Raw genomic sequence first — 25,417 nt, forward strand, 5'->3', positions numbered from 1 at the left:
AAAATATTTGGGGGCAGATAACTATGTAGAAGAGATGAACATTCCTTCACTGACTTTACACATGCAGAACTTGAATGTTTCAGAGTTATTCATAACACTTAAATAGAATAAAGACTATTTCTTATGTGAAGCAAAAATAAAGACGACAATAGTCCTTTACAGAGAAGCTCTGCTCTTCATCTGGCATTCCTGCTACCCCAGAACCAATAACCATTGCTGGGCAAAGGAATGTATTTGACTGATACTGCCTCTGGAGGTATGGGGTCTCAGCTGGGGCTTGAGTTTAGTGCCAGCTTTGGGGTATGTTTGTTTTATTATACACAATCAGCAGAATCTGGCCAAAAATTTGCCTTAAACAAGTTCAACCAGTTTCACATTATTTGAAACTGCACATTTAACGAGAAAATACCTTCTACAGATTGGATAGGTGGGAATTTTGATCCATATTCTTTTTCAATTAATACGACTTACTACAGTGACATTAAAAAAAACAGACAAGGAGAACATAAATTGAAGGTAAATGATGGACTTAAGTTTTAACTGTGCATTCTTAGTGCTAGTTTTTCATGTAAGGAGTAAAAATGCCTCAGACAACTCACACAGGATGTAGTGTGAAATTGCAGAGTGCAGTTTTCTGAAACAGGCACAAGAGCTCAACACGCTGGAGCTAATTTCTGTGTCAACTTTCATTCCGTGCAGATTAGTGCCATTTTGCATAGCTGAAGCACCAACTCTATGCATGTATTGGGCAGTGCCATACATATCCAGTTTCCCTGAGGTTTCAGCAATATGAAGTTGCCACAGACATGACAGTTTTTCACTAAGTCTATCAGATTTAAGCTACTCTGTGAGTCTGTTTTTCACTAATTAAAAGGCTCAAATGTTTTCAGCTGGATCTTTTTCTTCAGTCTAGTGACTCTCTCAATAGTGTGTACATTTGCATACCACAAATACATCCAGGACTTCAACTATCGGTCTAGATTTCCAGGAAAAAAATAAATCCATCTTTCCCTGCCTTTAATAATCATTGAATTAAGAATTTAATAATATAAACATCAGGGTTCACCACTGTCACAGGCTTGCACTTTCTAAGAAGAGCTTTTTTCTCCACCTTGTTAATGGAATGTGGAGGCCATTTCTGAGGAAAGAGATTCAACCAAGACTATTTTGCAACCTTTGTGAAAAACAAAATTGCTTACTTTCTTCAATGTTTTGTTAAAACAGACTCGTAACACTTTTTCAATATCAACAGATCTCCACTTGATCGTTTTAAGATCAAAATTCAAAACAAAACAGAAAGCAAATTCCTATGGTAGTTTCTTTCAATACATCACACAGCTAACTCAGCAGCTTCCAATATCCTTCAGTATCTTCTAAGTATGTTTTAAGCATAATAGAAATGCTAGGGCTCACCCACTTTATAGATCATCTTGAGGCTAAATCCCTAAGCATGAAGAATTAAAACCTTTTCTACCTTTAAAAATATTAGTGCTGATAAATAGCAGTATTGTGTTCAGTTTATTTCACTTTCTAATTACTCTTATGAAACATGCCATTTAAAGCCGGAAAAGCACTACAGCCATACATATGCAGGTAATTGATGGTGATAATAAGACTCTTTCAGAACTTGAAACCTCAACCAGTTCTTTCTGGTGAAACCTCTAATTTTGGTTTGAATACAGCAGGCACATGCTCTCGCTTGTGAATTACAGTCCTGAGGGCTTTCTCTCCTTTTATTCTTAAATGGCCTTCCTTTCTCTTCATATTGAGCAGATTTCTACTCTCTTTAGTTATACTTGGAAAGTTATCACAAGACAGCCATAATCCCTGAGCAATTCTCCATTTGCCTAGGAGGCAGGTTTCTCCCTTAGCCACTATGCAAAGTTTGTCCCAGTACCATATTTCATGCTTTCAGACCCTAGGTGACGATTTGGTACATAGTATGGCACTCTACTCCTGCTGGGAGAAACAGAGCAGGCGAGGGGCCAAGAGCTGGCAGAGTGCTGACTTGGCTCTTTTCCCCTCACTTACCCACCTGGTCTGCCATTGCCCTAACTTGCTTACTGCAAATGCTAGCCACATTTAAGAAGATAAACAAAATTCCAGATCCACAACAAAACTCACACCGGAGCAGTTCGATGACTCCTTATAGTTGGCCTCCGTGCAATTGCCTGAGATAACAGACTTGGGCCCCAATCAGACTATCATCGTTTAAGAGGCCAACAAAAGAGCTTCTGCATTTGTTCTCCTAAGTCACAGTATAATGAGGGGGGGGGGAGATCGATCATCAAAAGATGGAGCTAGAGAAAGTCATGGTCATCTTGTCCTATTTGCAGTTCATAGATGATGAACAAATATTCCGAAACAACACAGAAGAGTATTTTACAGGGAACACTAGAGGTATGGGGCAAAATCAGCTTTCTAATTCATGTTATTTGAAGAGAGCAGGGATTGGTGTCATAGGTTCCCCTCTCTGAGGCATGAGACAACTGGAAGATATAAAATACTTGGGCCACAAGATCTGCCTTATTAGTTTGGGGTTTTTTTACTTATTCAAAATAACATTACCTGAATAATAAAAACAAATATCCATTTTTTGAATCACATTTTGAAATCCCTCCTGATTTCAACTCGATCAGTTATGGACTATGGCACAATTCAGCTTCAGTGAAGTACCACTTATTTAATTTAAAGCATTAGGAGGCACTGTGTGGTAGCCATCACAAACCTGTTACTACTGCAAAATTCCTAATACAGGAGAAGTCTAAAGCGTGCCATTCTACTGCGGATGTTGGTAGTCTGTGGATATTTCACTCAAATCTTGTGTTTAGTCTCCTAGAATGATCTGGCTTAAAATCAAAACCACTAAAACAATAGTCTTGGTACAACTGAAATTCTGCCAAAATATACCTGAGCTGCAGAACACTGGCTTTGATGTCTTTCTGAAGAGGGAGGAAATATACCTAGGTTAAATTGTTGTATTTTTCATCCTTGTTACAGATTCTAAAGACACTGCTAATAAATTTGAGGTTTTTTAGACAGACAAATATTAATGTTTTCATCACAACTTCATCTCTCTTAAATACAGTTTTACCATCTTCAGTCAAGCAGAAAATCAGAAATATTCTGAAATGCAGCACAGCTCATTTTTCACTGTGTCAACAAATACCCTCAGGAAGGCAAAGACCATCTTACCATCTAGCTAAGTAGTCTGCAAGATGATAACGTTGTCACAAGTTCCAAAGGCTCTAAAAAATCAGCAAGCACCTTGTTATCATAATGATTCTTTGTATTATGAAAAATAGCATGCTGTTACAATTGACAGGCTGTTATAACCCTGCCAAGTAGAAGCAGATGTGGCAGGTCAGCTTTCCAGGCAAAGAAAAATTCTTGATATAGTGTTGGAATATATTAAGTGCCATTTGCTGTAACTACACATTTGCCACTAGAAAGTGTTCAAATAGCATGGAGCTGGAAGTCTCACAAACGTTGGATTCTCAGGAAGCAACTCAGTTTTAAGAACTGTTGTTAATCGGTTCGCTGAGAGTAAACTTTCTTCAGTTTTAATTACTCCCATCACATGAAAAATTGAAATATCTCAGGACTGAGTATTTGTTCACCTACCAGAAGAACAACTTGAAAATCATTAACAATGTCACCATGTGGTGACACCTGTCATAAGAAAATGGTGGTATTACTAAGAAAATATAGCACCCTGTACTCCATTATCTTTATTTAGTTTTAAATTTCTCTAACCTATATCTCAGTTTAAAGAAAAGATTTAAGGAAAATAAGTCAAATGTAACAAACTCTTATCTCACTACTTGTTCTCTGATGTAGCAAAGATTTGCAAAGACATTTTCAAAAGTCTGAAGAGGTACTGTCTCTTCTGTGCTTGTCCAGCACAATGAACAGGAGAACGTGCTTTAATATTCCACTCCCAGCAATGGCAGATGGTGACAAAACTGTTCAATCTCTGACAGACAGGACAAATCCCTGTTCACTGATCTTAACACCATTAATTGGCTGTGCTTCTTGTGAAGCAGTAACATGAGCTGAGTGCACATGAGCTGAAAATAAGTTAACTTGAAGCATTTTTTCTAAGAAGTTTATTATTAAATCAACTAATAAAATTCATTGCCAATTACTCATAGAGCTATATATCACATATTAAAAAAGGTATTAAAGTAACATAATCTAGCCACCTGTTACCACACACAGGAATGTCTACATTTAGGAACATCCATATTAAGTACAGACCTTTGGATAGGAAAAAAAAAAGGCCTGTTAATGTTTTTTGTTTACCCCTTAAAAACTGTTCTTTGTTTTTTAAAAACAACCAAAAAACCCACGACATATTTTTTCCCTCAAGCGAGTATATGCTAGTATTCTCAATTTGGTTTTATTCTTTCCTTTTGCATCCTCCACAATACTACAAAATAATATTAGTTAGAAGAATTGACAACAGTCACCCAACAAAGCTCTTTCACAAGCCATTGAGGATTCTGTTAAGCAGGTAGAATCAGAACTTGAACTCTACACAATGTGCACATCAGAGACAATGCGTCCATATGAATAGTCTTATAACTGGAACCTTTAAAGAGGCAGACAACCATAACTGTAAATCAAAATTTATAATGTTTCTCAAGATAAAAGGCTTGTAAGAATTTATGCGTAAAGAGCCTGGACAGGGACTACAAAGACAAAACTATGGAAAAACCAGGTATCTGAGGAGACTTAGAGAATTTCACTTTCTTGCTAGAGTAGTGTTTTTTCATTAGATGCAATTCTCATATCGACATCTCTCTTTGTAATCACCAGAAATAGTACACAATATGGGAAAGTCATAACAAAAATCATATTCCAGGAGATAAGATGGACTTCCCTCAATTAAGGTCCCCAAAGTATACTTAAACTCTTTCTCTTTCAAGAACGACAAAAGCACAGATACTGTGAGTACTCACCGCCGTCTTCAACCATGAAATGAAAAATGTCACTGGTGGCATTGTCACCCCCTCGTAAAACATAGCATATCTTCATATCATCGATATCAGCTGGAAAGAGTCAGGAAAAATAGATCTTATTTTAAATGCTGAAGGTATGAAACTTTTTATAGAAAAACTTGACATGTATTAAATAGTTTCACTTCAACAGAGAGAGGTCAAGGTTCTCCAGCAGAGCTCAGGAATTTCAGTATTAGCAGTGCTTAAATTTTACAGATATCATTCATTCTCCCTCTCTTTACTTCCCCCTCCCCAGTGCCCTCTTTCTTTTAAGATGTATTTACAAAAAGAACTAAAAGGAAATGTAAAAACATGGTCCAACAGTCAGAACTATTTCATATTTTTAGTGGTGCATTTTCTTAAACAGAGGTGTATCTCTACTAAGATACTGATTCTGCCATTCTTCATCCTGAGAAGTAGAGGTCACAGAAAATCTGTGGCTGAGACGGGACCAAAGCCCAAGGTATTTTCTATGTGAAGTTCTACCCTCCATTCTAGAGGCAAGACAAATTAGTCCACATGAACTCCCACCACCACCTCTAGAACTAGATTACTTCTGGCATGTGGTCCACCTCTAGGATAGGATATCTCTACACATTCTGCAGTAGAGAGATCTCAATCTCTTTAGTCCCCTACAAAAATACCCTCTCCACCAGACCATCCCTCCTATCACCATGTTTTCAAAGGATATGGCATATAATCTATATGAATTGTCATAAACAGTGCTCAAACACTTACAGTGATTGACTGTTTTAAGAACCCGAAGAGATGCAATTAAAGTAGACAGACAAAACTAAATTAAGAAAAAATTTAATGCACAATTTTGAATCATCAATTGCAATAAAGAAAGTATGTAAAAGGCAAATTATTATTTATTAATATTGTGGGGTTTGGATTCCTTGAGCAGTGATGAGAAACGTGTAATACATAAAAACTAATTTCTGTCACTTTCTTTGTAAGATTGCTGTTGTTAAAAATCCACGTCTGATTTTTTTTGTTTTAAGAAAAAGTTTTAGAAATTAATAGCATTAAAGTGGAGCTCAAGTACCACCCAAGTTCTCCCCCCACATTGGGGCATATGCATTAGTAAAAAGAAGCCAAAAGCACTTCTGTTACAGCTCCTCAAAATCCTCAGTTCCAAAAGTAGCCAGACATCCTCTAGGGCAAACAAGTTAAGAACCTTATCAGCAAATATATGTCACTGAAGAATCTCTTCCATAAATGTTTGAAAGTTAAAGATCAAAAATTCATGGGCCTGTAAAGAGGATGCAAACAAATACCTCTTCATGCCAGTGAAGAAAATAAATCTTTCACCCTGCAAACACTTACGCAAGTACTCAGCTCTGCCTCCGTGGGTAGCCTCACCAAAACCCATGGTTCAAAACATATAAAGATAAGCACTTGAGCCAGTGTTTGCAGGACCAGGACCACCTCATCAAAAAACCCACTTGCCATCCAAACATAATTTTGTCAACAGAATTCCAAAGGAATATCCTGTTTTCTGTTCATTAAGAACATGTTCAGAGTCACCTGAGCAATTCCACACTTTCCTTCCACAGTTGATTAGGTTATGCTAGTTATGTTAAAGCTTGCCTAGTTGTAAGCACTATTTATTACTGCATAACTACAGTATCTGCTAAATATTAATGTGATATTGGAATTCTTCAACATAATTTTGAAATCCAACATAATTTTCTATTAAAAAAAATATAATTGTTTCCACTAGATCAAGGCACTGATTTCCCATTTATAATTCCACAAAACTGATGTGGTTATTAAAGGTTACATATATTAATATGTATTCTTTAAGAAACAAAAACACTTTACAACATCATTAACTCATCTCTCTGAAAACACTTGCCTGAAGAAGAAGACAAAAAGCATTATCAGGGGTGAATGTTGAATAAAATCATTGCTTACAAAGTGCTGCGTAGCCATGTGGATTAGCCATGAGCCAAAGTGGAGTAGCCATGTGGATATCTGTGGCCTCAGGAGGTTACATGGAATGCTGAGACATCAACGAAGCTATATGATTGCCAAGCCAAGTAACAACTGCATTTTGGTCATCCAACAAACGCACACCTGGCCACTTGGCATGAAAAAAAATGGAATATGTACCTATCCTGAATGCCCCCCCTCCTCAAAAAAATGGGATATCACTGTGCTATGCAGTGGTCTGCTTTCAAGGAACATCCACTTAGTAATTCTACATTCTCCAATGTAAACGAAAACCCACTAAAAAAGTGATAATCTGTTTATTTGCTCACTCCCGTTCTCTTCTGTTTCTCACTTGTTCTGACAACAATACTCTTAATACTACTCACAGTTCACTACTGAAGCCTTTACATGTAAGGAGATGTAGTGGTTCCCGAAGCTTAGACATGGTTTGGTCCCTCCTCATCCTCTTTTTTTGCACTAACACCGCAAAACTTAGGGCACCCCCGCCATTCAAAAGTTCATTAGGCCTGTTTGCAAGATTTGGTCTACCTGACAGGAACATCACTACAGCCAACACTTTAAAACGGGAGACATACCAGTATGGGCTCTGTGAAATGAAATACCGACAACTACAAGCATTAATCTCTAGCCTTACCACCTCCACAGCCCAGCCTGTCTGGGACCCCGTAACTTTGAGTCTCCATGAAATTGTGCTGTCTGATCACTCAACAGCTGCAGGAGGCTCCAAGAAACCTCATTTCATTTTTAATTAACCAGCTATTAAAACTCATTGCAAAGTAACATGGAAAATTCTCTGGAGAATAGCTAATGCTCCCCTTTCAATTAAAGTTACTTCATAGCCCTGTGTTGAGGCTTTATTTCAGAACATCAGCACATGTGGTTTTCATCCTATTTATACCATCTAGTATTCTAGTTCCATGTGAAAAGTATCACTGACATAATTTTAGAACATTTACATTACCTTTTAATTTACCACAAACACTTTGTGGTTAAGACTTGTGTAATTAGGGCAACAGATGCACTCATACTATATTATTTCCCCATGTTTGGGAAATTATTTTGCTTCTACAGTTAAGTGCACTCAGACTGTATAGCAACAGATATAGCCATGGTATGACCATTAGTTAATACTAGCTTGGCCACTCCCATAGCATTTTCTAAATAAAACTGTTTAAAGGTGGCACTCAGCCTCTAAGGATCTGGCACCATGTGCAGCCCAAATCTGTTATCCAAATTTCTATCACTAACAGAAAGTCCAAATCACAGTTATTTGGACGGTAAGCTCTCCAAAGCAAAGATGCTCCTTTATTCAGTGTTTATCCAGTAGACACCCTTTCCTGTTTAAAGCTGTCACAGATGCAATAAATAAAAAAGAGAACTAAAAAATATAAAGCCATTATAAATAAGCTCGCTGTTGGAAAGTTTCTCTAATCAATTATTATAGAGTTTAGTGTGAATAAGACCATTTTCAGTGATCTAAAGAAAGCATGGAGCATCGTAATACCTTGAGTGAACTGGCTGATGCTATGGTTGCCTTTCCCCAGGTGAATCAGGAAGCCATGGCGTGGACCCTCTGTGATTCTGATCTTGAGAGTAGCATGTAAACTGTCCCTGTCTTCCACTTTGAGCACCTTGTTGGTAATCAGAAACCCAATGTGACCTGTGGCTAGAATACGGAGAGTCTGAGCACCCTTATTTATTACAATTTGAGGTACACTGTTGTCCACAGCCATTATTCGAATCTTCATAGTCTGAGGTTTCTTTGTTTCAAACACAGTGTTGGGGAAGACGTAGAAATCAGTGTGAGTGCCATCCGTAACAGTGAAAGAGAAGCTATCCTCAACTGATTCTGTGCCATCATGTTTGTAGCTGATTAGATTTTCATTTAGATCTTGTTTAGTGAAGGTGGTGACTGGTTTGGAGTTATTGAACATGATCTGACCATGAACTGGTATTTGAGTGAGGATAAATTTTAGCAATGAGTCAGGTGTATCTCTGTCTTCAGCAGTCAGTTCAAATGGGGTTATCAGTTTGTATTCATTTTCACTCACCACCAGGTTATGGATTGTGACAACAGGTTTCTTATTATCCACATCACTGATAGAAATTCTGAAAGTACGAAAAACAGGGTTATAGCCATCAGTCACCTCAAACTCAAAGCTGTCCATTTTCACCTCATCTTCTGAAGTGTGAATGTAATAGACTTTATTGCCTGCTAACAAGAGTTGAGTAAAAGTGGAGATGGGTACCCCAGGCTGATCTGTGCATTCAAGATGACCACGAACAGGTGCTCTGGTTATAGTGAAAACTAAGTTCTCATCTGGACTATTCAGGTCACTGGTGCTAAGCAAATCAGTAGTAAGGGTTACCTTCCCTCCTTCCTTCAAAGAAACTCCTTTGCTGATTACATCTGGGAAGACAATATCAATGCTACCTATTGTCACATAAAAGTAGCGGTCAATGAGAGGATTTATTCCATCTGTCACATCAAACTTGATAAGATCACGAACTCCTTCTTGGCCAAAATGCATATATTGAATTAAGTTTCTATCCACTTCATCTTGGGTGAAGTTCATCCCCAGGGTAATATTCTCAACTCCACCCGAAGGCTTTATTCTCTGCAAGAGGCCTTGTCCTGGTCCATATCTTATAATGTATGTCAAGGTTTTGTCTTCAGAATCTAGATCAGTAGCCTTCAATATTCTGTTATGAATAGTTCTAGTTTCCCCTATTTCAATCTCCAAACCATCATTGATGGCCATTCTGGGTGTCTCATCATCTACAGGAATAACCATGATGAGTACCATTTTTCTAACGGTATGTTTACCATCTGTGAGTTTCACCTCAAAACTGTCCTCCTTTGTCTCAGAGTCATCATGTTCATAGAGTATGTTGGAGCTCTCTGTTATCTGGTCCAAGGTGAAGCTCTCCACTAGGACAGTTCCATTGACCAGCTGGTTCACAATGTGGCCATGCCTGGGAAGTCTGGTGATTGTGAACATTAACTCATCAGCAGGGACGTCTGCATCAGCTGCGTTGAGGATAGGGGTATCAATAACCAGGCTCATGCCTTCCATCACAACAAACTCTCGTATAAAGATTTCAGGCTCTTCATCATTGATCGGTATAATGACAATGGGGAAAAAGTGCCTTTGGGAAAAGTTAATGCCATCAGAACAGCGGAAAGCAAATCTGTCTTCAACAGGCTCCACACCCTTATGTATACTTTGGACGTAAAAAATATGCCCTTGACGGAGGTCTTTCAAGGTAAAAGCACTTATAGCTACACCTGCTCTGGATTTTTCAGATCCTGGGGCTGGGGAGATGTTCTCTACATACCCAGATGTAGGCTGAGCAACAATGGTGCAGAGTATATCATCATTAGGAGTATCCACATCTTCAGCCCTGAGGTGAGCTGGAGTAATGACCCGTCTGTCACCTTCCGTTACCATGAACTGCTCCCCCACAAAAATCTCTGGAGCTTGACTGTCAACAGGAAGAATGGTCACCAAGACTGAAACTCCTTGTACAACATTGCCCCTGACGCTCCACTCCTCAGACAGGTCAGACAAGGTAAGGTTGAAGGTATCTTCTTTGGGCAGGCGGCCTATTTCCCCACCAGTGTGAGCATATACCACAACACCATCCAGCACATCTCTCTGTGAAAATCTCTCTGCAGGCACCCCTTGGACCAGGATGTTTCCATGCTGAGGAGGATCCTCTACAATGAAGGTCAACATTAAGTCATCTGTATCCTCATCTGTGCCCTGAATAACATTAGCGGTGATTTCAGCTGCACCATTCTCCAGCACATCCAGGTAGGAACCAAGAGTGCCTGGGGGCAACCGTAGCATAGGAACCTCATCATCAACTGGGTGCACATTCATTTTCAGTGTGATGGGCACAAAATGGACGCCATCACTCACATCAAGCCTGCAGGTATCACTGTTGGTTTCAGCTCCACTGTGCACATACACCACCCTCCCTTGTCTGATATCCTCCAGGCCAAAGACAGCTCCTGGAATCAAACTGTACCCAGAAAGCTGCAACTGGCCATACCGAGGAGCCTGGGTCAGGATAAATCTGAGATGGGCAAGCTCAGTGTCCGTGTCACTGGCATCCAGCTCAGTTGGACTGAGGACATGGCTGCCTCCCTCAGGCAAAGTGAAGCCAGTGTTAGTGATTTCAGGAGGCTGGTTATCCACAGGCTGCAGGTAGATGGTGAAAGTCCCTTCGGCTGTGTTGCCAGCTGCATCTTGCACTTGATACTGAAACTGAATCAAATGAGGAGCCACCCCCAGTTCTTCCTGTGGTGGACGGTACGATATCTTGTGATGGTTGATCTGGGCTTGGGTGAAGTGGGTAACTTCCACAGAGTGATCCTCAGTCAGCACGAGGGATCCAAGGCGGGACCCATATACATCTGGAGGATGGTTAGTGTCAGTGGGGGGCTGTGTTATTGTATAGCGGAGTTCACGGTCCCCTGAATCCTGATCTGTGTAACACAAGTGTTTCCTCCGCAGTGGGGTCACCTGCTGTTCTGCAACTATTAAGTGCAGGCTGCTGCTACTATGCAGCTCTGGGGCTAATCTGTCTACGGGATGTACCCGGATTACAAAAGTCTGTGGTCCGGAGCGGTTGGGTGGGTCATTGTCATCCTGGACTCTGAAGACGAACTGGTCCAACACAACCCCAGGGCCAGGACTGTGAGGCCCAAAGTGGTGGTAATAGAGACGCCCTTCTACAATGTCCTGCTGCAGCCACTCTCTCACTGGCTTTTCATAGATTAGGGAGCTCCCTGCTAAACCCGGCACCCTCCTCCAAGAAAAGCCCTCATCTTCTTCCTCCTCTTCCCAGCCAGGAGGCGGCTGTGCTTGACGAAGGAGGAGCTGCCCAGCAGTGGGGCCAGACTCCACTGTGAAGAGCAGGATGGCATCCTGCGAGTCAATGTCAGTGGCACTAAGAGCACGGGTGGTGATGGGCACCGTTTCACCCTCAGCCATGGCCAGCCCTGTGTTAGCATTGAGTAGGGGCGGCTGGTCATCAGTGGGCACCAAGGTAATGGGGAAAAGAAACTCAACACGGTGTCGAGAGCCACCATCTTCCAGACGCAGCACCAGGTTGTCACTAAGTGGAGACTCACTGCCATCATGCTGGTAAATGACCCGGCCTGCTGCCAGCTCAGCCACGGTGAAGTGTTTACGAGGGGCAGCAGGTACTGGGGAGTCCTCCAGCAAAGTAAGGTGGCCGTGCCTCAGCCCTGCCACCACACTCACCCGCACTTGCTCAAGGTCATCCTCATCACTGATCACCAGGTTGGGGTTGGGACCAGGGCCTGAGAGAGGCCGTGACTGCCCCTCATAGAGCACGAGGCCAGTGTTGCGGGTCACCACAGGTGCCAGGGTGTTCATGGGCTTCACCACAATGACAAACGCAAAGGGCTCTGAGGCAGCACCCTCGGGGTCCAACACTTCCAGCTCCAGCTCAAAGAGCCGCTCCCGATCCGAGTCCTCTGTGGGTGGCTGGTAGGCGATGCGCAGCTCCCTCACATCCCGCTGGCTGAAAGAGGAGACAGGCAAGCTCCGGTCATCTGTGCTGACCATGTGCCCCTGGCCAGGGCCAAAGGATGAGGTGATGTTGAAGAGCAGCAGGTCTGGTGGTGACTCAGCATCCTCAGCCGCAAGCATGTCAGGCGTGAGGGCAGTGAGGACAAACTGGTCCACCTCCATCATGAGCATGGCCAAGAAGCTGGGTTTGGGGGCCACGTTCTCAGTCCCAGCCCGGATCCGCACCAGCACCTGGAAGTACTCGCGCTTCAGCAGCGCCCCACTGCCCGACGCCTCCCGCAGCTCGGCCACCAGCGGCACCAGGTCACGGTTGGGGGAGCCGCCGGCTGCCGTGTGCCGGTAGCGCAGCCCCAGGCGCAGGAACTCCTCGCAGTCCCACATGGAGGCGGGCACCGGGCCGCCCCCCGCCGCCTCTCCACCCGCGGCCACCGGCGCCGCCGCCGCCGGGGGGTAGTTGAGGATCTCTCCATAGCGGGGCAGCCCGGCGAGCGGCGGCAGCAGGCCCACCCGGCAGCGCTGCCGTCCCGGCTCGAAGGCGAACTCCAGGCTGCGGGCGTCCAGCGGGTTGCTGGTGCCCCGCAGGCGCTCGACGGTGAGGGGCAGGTTGCGGGTGACGATCTCCAGCTGGGTGAAGAGCACCTCCACCTCCAGCACCAGGGGCAGCACCAGGGCGCGGCTGGGCGAGTCGTAGCGCAGCTGGAGGCGGACGCGGTCCCGCGCGGGGCTGCGTCCGCCCAGGTGGGAGTACTGCACCTCGCCGGGCCCGAAGTCGCAGGGGAAGCGCCTGGGGCTCAGGCGGCCCGGGCGCTGCCACAGCGGGTCCTCGTCCAGCACGGTGAGGTGGCACCGGTCCCCCGGCTGCACCTGCAGCACCAGGTCCCGCGCGGGGTCCAGCCAGGCGGAGCGGCCCAGGGGCACCCGCAGACCGCGGTTGGCCACCACGACGGGGGCCGCCTCCGGCGCCCAGGGCGAGGAGACCGCGGCGGTGCCCGGCGGCGGCTCCGGCGCTCCCACCCAAACGCAGCCGGCCAGCAGCAGCAGCAAGCCGGCCAGCAGCCGCCGCGGCGCGGCGGGGAGAACCTGCATCATCCTTGCCGACGGGGCGAAGCGCCGGGAGCCCCCCGGCAGCGGCGGCTGCGCTCCGCAGAGGGGCCGAGTGGCGGCCCCGCTCCTGCCGCCGGCGCGGCCCGTCGCCACCCGCTCGCCCCACGCACACGCTGCGCTCTGAGGGGAGCGCTCCCCGCTCCGGAGGGGAGCCCCGCGAGCCGCCAAGCCCCGCCCTGCGCCTCCCAGCGGCCAATAGGCACCCGCGAGGGGGCGAGGCCGTCTAGCGCGATTGGACAGAACTGCATGCCAATCTTGAGAGCCACAGTCACGGGGGGGCAGCATCCCCCCCCTTCTCCCGGCCCCTCAACAGGTTGCTGAGGGGAAGGCGCCGAGGGAGCAGCGGGGCGAGCCTTGGCCGTACGGGAGGAAGGGGGGAGCAGGCGGGGAAAGGCTCCACGGGCCGACCGGAGCCCCCGTGTCGGGGAGGAGGGCTTGCCCCACCGTGGAGGAGTGCACCTCAGCCAGCGTCGGGAGCGCACCGCCGCCCCCCGCCTTCCCCTGCCCCGAGCCTCCCCGCTCCCGCCGTAAATCCAGGCCCCCCGGGGCAGGATTAGAGCGGGGCTGTCCCCGAGCCGCCACTGGGGAGGGCTCGGGGTTTCCCTTCCCCTCGGGGTACGGGGCGGCAGGTGAGCGCCGGGCGACGGGCGGAACGGAGGTGGAGGGGGAGAGGAAGGTGCCTGAGGGAAACCGGGGCGGGCCACGGGAGAAGAAGCGCCCCGGGGTGTGTGAGGGCTGTGTGTGGAGACCTGCCGGCCGGCACCGCCTTTCTCTGCGCCAGAAAGAGAAGGGAGAAACATCTCCGGGGCAAAACCCATTAGTTAATATCCAGTTTCATTCCTCGGAGGTGACTCGTCGCAGCGGTGGGGGAATAAAAGCTTCACGGTACTTCTGCCACCTCGTGTCTGCAGTTAAAAGCATATTAAGAGGCGTCTGAGCTTGCCGGAGTTATTTGCCTTTTAATATTCCCAGTGGCAGGCTCTGGCTTTTTATTCATCTTCTCTCACAGCTGCTGAAATTCTTTCTTGTCAATGAAATGTGATCCAGTCTGTTTTTAAAAGAAAGAGATTCTAACAATGGAAACGTGACAAATACGAAGGAGGGGCAGATTCAAAGATGACCTAAAGGTGTTTGGAAGTGACTGTGTAAATTTGTCATGCTGCCTTATTTTAAAATCTTTGAAGTTATCCTTCAGTGGCAGAGCAACATTATGGCATGCAATCTTGTTGTCTGCATGGAAAACCTGAATTTGGAATTTCAGATGTGGGAACCATCAGACATGTTTACACATAGGCATTCATTCCAACAAATAATTCAGCTTGGTTTGGGATAGAGGGACATCAGTGGACATCTGTTTTACAACACTGGATTATTGTAATTTGTGAGATACTTTTATGTACCTGTGGAAAACTGCAGAAAGCTGTTTTGCTAAACAAGTCTATACTGAATTATGGACTTGGATGCTGCTGCAGGAGGTAGTGATTAGTGGTAGTCAGATATCTAGTGAAGCAACACTAATACCATTTTTCTACCTTTATGAGGCATTCACCTTGCATTTCAGGAAGTTAATGTCCTATTTCTAAGCCTCAAAGGAATATAATTCACTAGAAAAAGTTGAGTCCCAGGAACAAAGATCTCCCATAGTTTCACAAACATGGTGTTCATATCTCTTTTTGTCAGAGACGACAGTATTCAGGGTGGAGTGATTGGAATTGGCGAGATATAATGGTCTAGTGTCAAATCCTTGGTTCTGTTTGAAAGCAAACAAATAAATAAATTTTTAAAAAAACAAACAACAAACAAACAAAAAAAACCCCACCAAAAACCAACCAAACTCAAATGATCCAGCACAGAGATTTGAGGTAGCATTGGGGTGATCTGAAGGCATGTCTGCCTGCATGGGCATGAATAGCTTAACTTATTAAAGAAATGTGTGCTTTCTAAGTTTGATTACAAATTTAGGCTGCAGTAAAATGAAGTTTTGCAGAACCAATTTTCATAGAAATCTTCATGTTTATTTACTTCGAGGGAGAAAGATTTTCCTCTTTTCAAAATAAACTCCCTTTTGCAGAGTTTGCCATGCAAACCATGTGTGTATGTGCATATATGCATATGTGTGTAGAGAAATTTAGCGAAAAAGGGTAATAAACGTCTTACAAGCAGCATCTAGCAGAAGAAAAAAACAGGTATCTAATGAAAAGTGCACTATTTTTTCAGGTTTTAATATTCTTAGACTGTTAGGGATGGCAGGTAAACATGTACCTTAAAAATATTTTGTCTTTAATGATGATGTGTTTTCAGCCATGTTTGTAATAGAGCAATCTCTTCTGTGTTAAAGTCAGACCAGTATTTGTTGTGATGTTTATCAAGAGATCATATCTGGGACATCTCTTTTAAATTAGTAAAGAGAGTTAGAGAAATCCAGTACATGAAGGAATAGCTTTTGAAATAACCTGTGAAAGTGAACGGAGAAAAGCATTGCAACAAATACATTTTTGAGAGATTTAGCTTATTAACTGAAAAAAAAAAAAAGAGAAAAGTATTGAAGGGATGGGATTGACCCGTCTCTGATACAGAAATTTCTTATTTTCAGTGGATTACAGTGTCAGGTTCTTTGATCTCTATTATCTCCATCATCAAGTAGTAAAACTCCATGTACAAATGGCAGAAGTCCTCTTTATTTTTAGCAGTTGGTGTCTTGTCAAATAAGTCTATGAGCTCTTGTGCCACAGTCCAAGTACAAAGTGCAAGACATGGTGTTTTTTTTTTCTTTTCACAGCACAACATAAAATAAAAACTGCTTCAGATTACAGAGTTGATATAAGAATTTTGAAAGGATTTTTCTTGGCTTGCTGACTGGTGTTCAAATTGTAAATTCATCTTGGCTAAATTCTGACCTAATGGCATAGCTGTAAGTCAAAGTGTTTTCCTGCCAATTGTCTCTGAAGTCAGTGTAACAAATCAGGACTGGGCCCAATAAGAACTCCATTGATGTTTTAAAATAAACATTTTGTCAATAAAGTGATGGGTATTTGACCAGGGAAAAGAAGAGTCTATATATCCTTGTATGAAAGCTTGCAGCTCAGGTACAATGCTACACTGTATTTCTGAGTCTAAACAGAAACAGAAAGCTTTATGACAAAGAGGACCTGCTCGTAACAGAGTATTAATAAATAAAAGCATGCTCATGGAAATCTCGTGATGAACATATTTTCTGAAATAAATTACATGTGAGGTTTGGCAGGATAAATTTATATTTTGAGACGTTTATTTCAAAAAGAATGTTTATTTCAAAAAGAATATTCTTATTTTAGATGTAACCCTTTCTAAGGGCATCTGACTTCTGCTTTTGATGATGGATCACAGATTTATATTCCTTATTGAAACCTACACAACTCCCAGTTCCTGTGTAAGACAAACAGGAGTTCACTGTTCACCAAGTCTACATATAAATTTATAGTTATCAAAGACTGCCCTCTGTTGATATGGTATAATCTTAACATCTTAATGGTAGCGAAGCCTGATTCTTGTTATTACATTACTTTTCTTAGGAGTTTTGATCTTAATGATGGAATTAATTCCAGAGATGCTCTTCAAATAAATTAGTAAAAATGAAATAATTTTGATGATTAAATACTGTGAAAGGAAACTAAATATGACGTACAAATGTCATGCGTTTTTAACATTTTCCAAATAGATAGCCCGAGTATTTCATAAGTTAAAAGTGCAAAAAGATTTGCCAACTCTTGCCAACGTGTATTAACTATCTTGCCAAGGAAATTAGGAGAGCAGGGGGAGAGGACAGAAAGAGCAAATGAGATTGATGGAAGCATTCGGACACTTACTGGTTGTGTAAGTAATTACTGCCATTATAATTCAAATCTGATGGCCATGTAAAAGCAAGTTGTACAGTACCTACTGCGGCACAGAGAAAAAGTTCATCATTCACAGTATGTCAGGTGATTTGGTGTACAAAGACCAAAGACCAATCCTATATAAATAGTATACAGAGTAAAACAGAGTAAAAGTTTGAAAATGTTAAATTGTACAGATGAGAGGGTGTCTGAGTTTCCTGTGTGTAGCTGTACTTAACCAACAACCTTTCTGTTGCTTCCATACTCAGTTTTTCTTATTTCATTAAGGAATTATTATGCAAGTGGCTATTAATAAACTATCATCGGGCATAGTTTTTTGCTTGAATACATATGCAAGAGTATTGCTAAACTGGGCTTCAGTCATCCTTTTTCTCCCAAGTATTTCTAGAGGCAGATAGCTGACTCAAGAATCCTCTCTCTTCCTCCCGAGTTGTCTTCTTTACTGTCACACTCTGTAAATGAGGCGTTGTCTTGAACCTGTTCTCCATTTCTTTCATGATTTCTGTTTCAGTCCAAGTATCTGTTGCCCTGCAGGCGGAGATGTTCCTGAAAAGTCAAACACCACTAGATCTTGAATCCATAGTTTTATTTCCCTTTGCCTCAGGTAAATCTTAGCCTTGTAGTATAAAGAAATGTCACTGGCTTCTGTCAGGATAAGGTTTCATTTCTTGACTAGTGAAACTCTCATACAGCCTGTTCTCAAAATTATTTTCTGTTGCTACTGAGATGACTGTGGTGCTGGTTTCTACGTTTCATGGACCTATGGTAAATGTGGCCACACGACCCAGCTAACATTCACTCCAAAACCCAATCCAAAATCACCCTACCATGTTTCTAAAGCTCTTCTTAGACCTTTGCCTTAGTACCTTGTGATGTTTCTTTTCCTGCTGCCCCAGTAATTGTTTTCACCTGCCTAGGATTGGCGCCCTGCCCACCCTCCATGTCTCTAGTGCTATTTTTACTTCAACCTTGGCTCTTTCAAAACCTACTTTTCAAGTCAACTTTCTTCAATCTCCTTCCCACTTTAGATCTCAACAGAAGCAATGTGTTTTCCTTTACATTTTTTCTCCTCTGCCTTTTGATCACTCTTACTCTTTGTTTCAAAGCCAAAATACAACTTCTTGATCTGCTGTTAACAATGAGAAAAGGCTTGGTAATTTACTCGAGTAAATAAGTAGTTCCATCAAGCTTCCTTACCTATGGTTTATGTTTTGTGTTTGGACTCTTTGAAGTTTTTTTACTGTGATTGTGGAATTTATAACATTATTTTTAAATGTACACTGGTACACACACACGTGTTCTTTGATGCGTAATGATGGCAACATTAAGGACACCATAAGCAACATATCTGTTTCAAAAAAATATTTAGGGATGAGGACTTTTTGAGTCCTCTCTCAGATTTCCCCTGGATGAAACTGGTGAGTGGTTGGAAATGTTCCTGGCAGACACTGGCCAAATGCTGTCACCAATGACAATGACAAGTTCATCTCAGCGTGCAGTCCAGAATAGGTACATGTTGGTATGGGTATGAATTGTGTTAGACTATGTTTATGTAAATTATAATTGTAACTGAAATCGTGTATCAACAGGGAATTATTGATAAGACATTTATTACTTATAGGTAAATACTTAATAGCTGGTGGAGGTCAACACAGTCAAATCTTCCATGTTTATACATTTATCTGAAGTGCCAATTTTTTTATTTTATTTTATTTTATTTTATTTTATTTTATTTTATTTTATTTTATTTTATTTATTTTATTTTATTTTATTTTATTTTATTAAACTTTAAACTGTGTATATACTGGTTATCTACTCTAATTTATATTGCAGATCACTGAAATTCCAGTACAGTCAAGTGCTTATATATTTTGTTAATGAAATAAGGAAAGAAACATTCCCGACATCACTTTATTTGAAAAAGATAACAGAATGGAAGCTACGTAGTGGATAAAAGATCAAATCCAGCTTAAATTATTTAACTCCTACTGTCCCACAAATGCTGTAGAAATACATATGTTCTTGGTAGGACACACATTTATGTTCTTTTCCTGGTAACACATGCCTGTTGTTACAAAAAATTGCAACAGAGATTTATTTCCATTCCTCTCCCTTCCTATTCTTATACTTTCTGAGAGGATGAATGGTGGCTTCTCAGTAAAGGTGTTTTGCGCTATGGCTTGTGTGCGTTTTGAGATTTGCAATACAGGCACTTTATTAGTGTAGCCAGCAGAAAACATCAATGGCTGAAAGAGCAGAGATCATTTGGTTGGTGCTAGAGTTAAGGTTATTCGGCTGATGGTGCAATGTTCTGAGATGTATAGAAAGTGAGAGAAAATCCAATTCTAGTTTTCACGACAGAGTTGTTTATGTTTGATTTCCATATTAACAACTATGAGTTTTAAAAGTAGGAATTCAAATTAATTTCATTCTAGCACCAAGCTAGAAGGTGGCCAAGGTGAAACTTTTGGAGTAGTCCGTTCCTCTCTATTGACTACAGTTTAGGATATTTGACTGGTAATTGCGGTGTTCTGGCTATTGTGATTTAAGTGTTATCCCCTTAAATAAACAAAGGAAGACATGTACATAAAGGTAATATCTTTGAATAAGCGAAATAGAAATTATTAGGTAAAAATAGAAAAGCCTTTGACCACATAAGCCTATCATCTGCTGGCCTGCCAAAGAAGCAGAGAATTAAGAATATTTGCCCCAAATTAACTTTCTTATGATAAGTTTATGAATTAACTCGAGAGAGAAGTTGGGCGGTTCCCATAGAATGAAGCCGTGCATGCTGAAATTTGGTTCAGAGGATGATCTTCCTCCATCATGGGTTACAACGGTGAATCATTTTCTGCATATATGTCGTATTAACTGAACCATCAGTTAGGGGAGATCCTATTGCACCAAGTCCTTACATCATATTAAGGTAGCCCATTGAAAGATCCAGTCCATTTTTCTCTAAAGGAGTGATCTCAGTGGTTGAGAACCTTTTCTAACATGACCGTGATATTCTTCTTCTCAAAACAATTGCAGCAATATCTAGATATATGTTACTATCTTTTTCATGTATTTTGGATGGCTGCTGGTCTTATGGAAGGAGGAATGTTTGCCTGTGGGTGAATAAGTTGAATTGTTGGTAACAGTGCAGTAATTCTGCAGCTGACAGAGAATTAATATTTAGTAATAATATTTAAAATTATTTGAATTTATCTGAGCCAAGAAGTTGATTTTTGCCTATTAACAGAACTATTTTCTATCAACTAAATATTTTTTATACACACCTACACTATAAACATGACATACTGCGCGTTTTATATAGCATACAGTCATGATCCATGAGAAAGATTGTTAAAATAGGTCCGGAACTTCAGTCAAACAAGCTGTCAGGTATCCCCAAATTGAATGCTTTTAATGATTCAGGACACTACGGTATGTGTCAAAAAATGAAACAAATTCTTTTGAAGGATGATCCTGCCATCTCTGTGTTGACCTCGGATAACTATTAAAATTGCATATCAAAGGGTGAAGAAACTGCTGTTTACACACTTAAGATGCCCTTCAGTGTAATTTTCTCTCTCCCGCTTTATAAGAGAAATTTTACCTAATCTTTGTAGCTTCAGTTGTCATAACAAAACCACCCCGCACAGGCAGTTTCATCGTATTATAATTCAAACACTGTCAGTGCCAAATACACATTTTCCTGTGGCTATAAACTACTGGCCTTTATGCTAAGACAGACACAGGCTGGAAAGTAAATGAGAGCTAAGCCTTAAGATTGCGAAGAGGATGAAAACCAACGTCCACCCTCCCTTTTCATATTCAGGTAGTGATGGCAACCACTTACGATGTTTCCTTTCCCCATAGAGATTTCCCTAAATTAGCCACTGTTAACTTTACTCCCATTTTGCACACAACCAGGGTGAATACACAGATGTCTTAACCTTTTGGGTCTGATACTGTGGCTTCCACTCAAGCAAGCCTCGTATTCTCTTCAATGAGTTTTGCCAAGATAAGAATCACAGGCAGCTTGAAATATGTCAGGTGAGGATCTTGTTAATATGTAAGTCGTATGGATGTAGGTGTCTGTTTCACCTCCATACCTATTAAAATTAGGCATTTGTAACCTTACAAATTGAACTCCAGGCACTTCTGTAAATTTGTTTCAAACCAGTTCTCCAGACTTCTACTCACATTCAAATGAACCATCAATTACTGTCAGCATATACTATGAAACAGGAGCTATTCTGGAGCAACAACCTCTGGATCAAACTGATTTTACCTTACCAATAATGCAGAAGGTGTTCATCACAGACAAAACCCAGCAGCTGACAAGTAAGAATCCCAATTTCAGGTTACAGTTCATTTTTGAGGGAAGATTTTTGAAGGCACGGATAAGAACTTGATGCCTAACTTCATCTTTCAAGACATTAACTGGCAGTCAGAGAACAGCCAGGACTTGTGTTTGGAGAAGGATATCTGCAGCACCCCTGGGTACAAGTGTCTCTGAGAAAGGGGGCACCATGTACTCCCCACAGAGCTGGGACATGGCAACTGGCTGTCCCTAAACAGAAACCCAAAACTTGGGCAAGGCAGTTTCAGATTTCCCATCTTGTTATGTACGTGGAGAGTGCAAGAGGCAGAATATGACTGCCTAAGCTGCAAGATCCTTTGGTCCTTTCCCCTTTTTAACATAAATTTGGGAGTAAAATGAGTTCGTGGCATTTCAGTAAGGAGACAGTCTTTCAAATATGCATTCAATAACCTGATATGAAACCAGTGTTCTATGCCATTCATCACCCCCGTGGACATAAAAAACCTGTATTCAGGCCATTTATTTTAGGTGTCTGACTTAGACCTTGCACCTTTACTTCCTCCATTGACAGCATGTTAAACCAGGGTCTATCAGCCCCAGCAGGAGGAGATGTGAATGACTTATTGCTGTCTTCATGTTAGAAATTAAGAAATTTTGGCAACTGCCAGACAGACACCATGCCACAGAGAGACTCCTCCTATAAACAGTGAAGAGAGATGGAGGTTAGAGGCACCTCATCCTGTGAAAGATGTTTGAGAAGTGCTTGTGTCCTTCCATCCCTGCTATGGGGAGGCTTCAATTCCTGGTTTAGACTAGGTGCTTAACTCCTAGACTTTCAAAAGTAGGTGTGATAAATGCCACTCCAGGTTATCAGGCGTTCAAAAGCCCTAAGCCTATAGGCTCCAGGGCTTCTGTTATTAATTCATTTAAAAAAAAAATGTTTTAAAATGCATTTCCACAAGTTCTGCCATTTCATATGTACTCATATTCCTGAAGAAGCCAAATCTCTTCTTAAGCATCCTCAGGCTTGCATGTGATGCAGCTCCCTTTAGCGCTCTGACACCGAACGTAATCCAAAGCACAGGTGTTGCAGCATGTTCAAAGGCTGGTGCTGCGACCTTGGGGATTTCTGAGTGGCTTGTTTGCAAGAAAGCAAAAATAGTTCACTATCAGTTTCAAATCATTGCCCACCGTTGTGACGTCCCTGTATTACGTGACTTGGAAAGCCAAATTCATCCCTGACAAGTACACTGAAATCAAAGGTGCTCCAATGGGAATCTATTTGGCCAAACAGGCACAAAATAGAGAGAGCAAATAGTATTTTGCAGTAAGAGTTTCTGGACCCACCTAATGACAGAACACACATGTGCAGCTGCCTTCCCCACTCTTAAAAGTAGGTAGCTATAAAACTTCTTTTCCTTAAAAAAACCCCAACAGTATTTGCCATTAACAGCTCAATTAGCAAACATACGCTCACCAAATAATGAGGGATGAGGTCAGAGGCCACCAGTATCTGACCCACCATAAAGATTACTCTTATTACAGCACGTAAATCTGCAGCTAAGCAGGTAAATCAAGATCTCTAATAGGGGCTACACAACAGCATCTCGAGAGATCTTGCCAATTGCCTTAGATAGCTGAATAAGTATTTGCAGTCAAATATTAGTATTTACAGTATTTATGGTATTTCCAACTGTATTCAGGGAAGTAACATTGTCTGTTTTATTTGAAAGGCTCTCAGCTGGGAGGTGAGATGTACGCAGTTGGTGTACGTGCTTGATCCACAGAGCACAGAGGTTTTTGAGCTGGATCACCGTCAGGCCTTCTGTGCTCCCTATATTTTTATAAACAATGCTGGGACCCTTATTGCGGGGGGGCTCCTTGAAATGCAGCCTGTGATTACCCTGTGCCCAAATAAGCACGTTTGTATCTTTGCACCGTTTCCAGACTGGCAGATTTCCCCGTTAGTCTTTAAACCCTTGGTCTTTTGTATGTGCTCATAGGCCTTAAGAAACCTCGTAGCTTTTTTGTTTTGTAAGTGGTCCGTTCAGAGCCTGTTGTGGATTAAATCCCACACTGAAGGTCCAAACTAACAGTAAACACATCATATATATCCATAGGAGAATTCTCCCTCCTTTAGGTCTCTCATCTATGAAATTATTTGAACTAAGCAAAATCTTCACAAAGCAAGTCACCGTTTCTGCATGCGGTATTCCAGGCCGTTCATTTATATAACAGTCTTAATCTCTGTGATGTGTTACTCTCCATTACGTGTCTAGGTTTAGATTTGCTTTTCTGCCCCTTACTATAGACTGATAAGAGGTCGGTAAAGAACACAACACAGTGTTGCCCTGAGCGGTCACTCTTAGTTCAGAACCCATTTAAATGCCCCAGAAAGTTTACATTATTTCATCTAATGAAATATTTTGGATTTGTGGGAGTGATTCCATCACTTTAGCTTATCACATTTCTTAAGTTTGTAACTGCCTGAGGATTTTCTTATATATCTGTTTTTCTGTGAATACACCAGGACTTCTCAGCTTCAGCGGTGAATTTTTCATCTGAGAAGACAATATCTTTCTTTCTCAGATCTGAAACCAGCCAGTCCAGAATATTGTAAAACAATGGAAGCAATAACATAAATAAACAGGCCAAAAACACATAAAGAAAAAGCACGTGTGTATATCTCGTGAAGAATCTCCCAAAGCATATACACAGATAACGAAATCCCTACAGAACTCTACGAAATGAAATGCCGCAGATCATGGATCATCCCCCGTGACTTCCTTGTTGTTACTGCTGTTGTTTAAAGGTGTGAGGAACAGACAGTGAGTGACATCGTGAGTCTTTTTTGTCAGTTTGTTTTCAGGAAGAAGTAGACCAGTTGATAAACTAGTGGTTAGACCAGGAAATAAATTAGTGGTTAGAGCACCATCTCAGGAAGCACACGAGGTGGATTTTAGGCTTTTGATAGTCAAAGAGAATTTAAAATGTCTCTTCCACTTACTGAACTGCCAGGCTACAGAACAGTTTTGAGACACCTTCTGTCCTTCTCAGTAATGTTAGGTTAGCAAAGGGGCTGATGAAAGGAAGAACTTGTTACTGGTCCAATCTAATGGCTGCAGACTCAGGTCCCTTGGCCTCACCCCTGGAAATTAGACAAGTCACAGGAAGGAAAAAAGAAATACTTTGGGGAGCCTTTTCTAACTGTTCATTTCACAAAACCCATCAATCCTCTTCTAGTGAGCACGGTCCCACAGGATAGCCCTGAATCTGAAGTAAATGAAAGCATCTCATTACACCTAAATTCAGGTGCCTACAGTGAAGGTACTTCAGTGCTCATCACTCCAGGCTCCTTTTGTTATCAGTGGAAAGAAAAGGTGCTTTCATTTGCAATTCATCTGAGCTACCTTAGACACTACTTCAGAATAAGATCAATAATGCTCTGAAAGCCTCTCCATCTCCATTTACTACAAGAAAAGCCTGGGCGAGTAGGTCAGTTGCAGCATAGGGATGAAAATAGACAGAGACCGTTAAAAGAGCATCCTTTCCATCCTAATGATGGGATCATTGAAGACATGAGGACTGAATTGCCCT

At 42.1% G+C, this 25,417-nt stretch overlaps 1 protein-coding gene across 1 annotated transcript in view; it reads right to left on the reverse strand.

Moving 5' to 3' along the window:
• Window positions 1–13,710, reverse strand: part of FREM2 (FRAS1 related extracellular matrix 2) — a 135,514-nt gene extending 121,804 nt beyond the window's left edge. Inside the window, exons 1-2 of the mRNA XM_074566935.1 lie at window positions 8,467–13,710; window positions 4,965–5,054 (exon numbers count right to left, since the gene is read on the reverse strand). Of these exons, the coding sequence (XP_074423036.1) occupies window positions 4,965–5,054; window positions 8,467–13,618 (5,242 nt within the window). The 5' untranslated portion in view covers window positions 13,619–13,710. The remainder of the gene's footprint in view (window positions 1–4,964; window positions 5,055–8,466) is intronic.
• Window positions 13,711–25,417: the final 11,707 nt, after the last annotated feature.

This window comes from Larus michahellis, chromosome 1, assembly GCF_964199755.1.
Source record: "Larus michahellis chromosome 1, bLarMic1.1, whole genome shotgun sequence".
In the NCBI taxonomy this organism is placed as follows: domain Eukaryota; kingdom Metazoa; phylum Chordata; class Aves; order Charadriiformes; family Laridae; genus Larus; species Larus michahellis.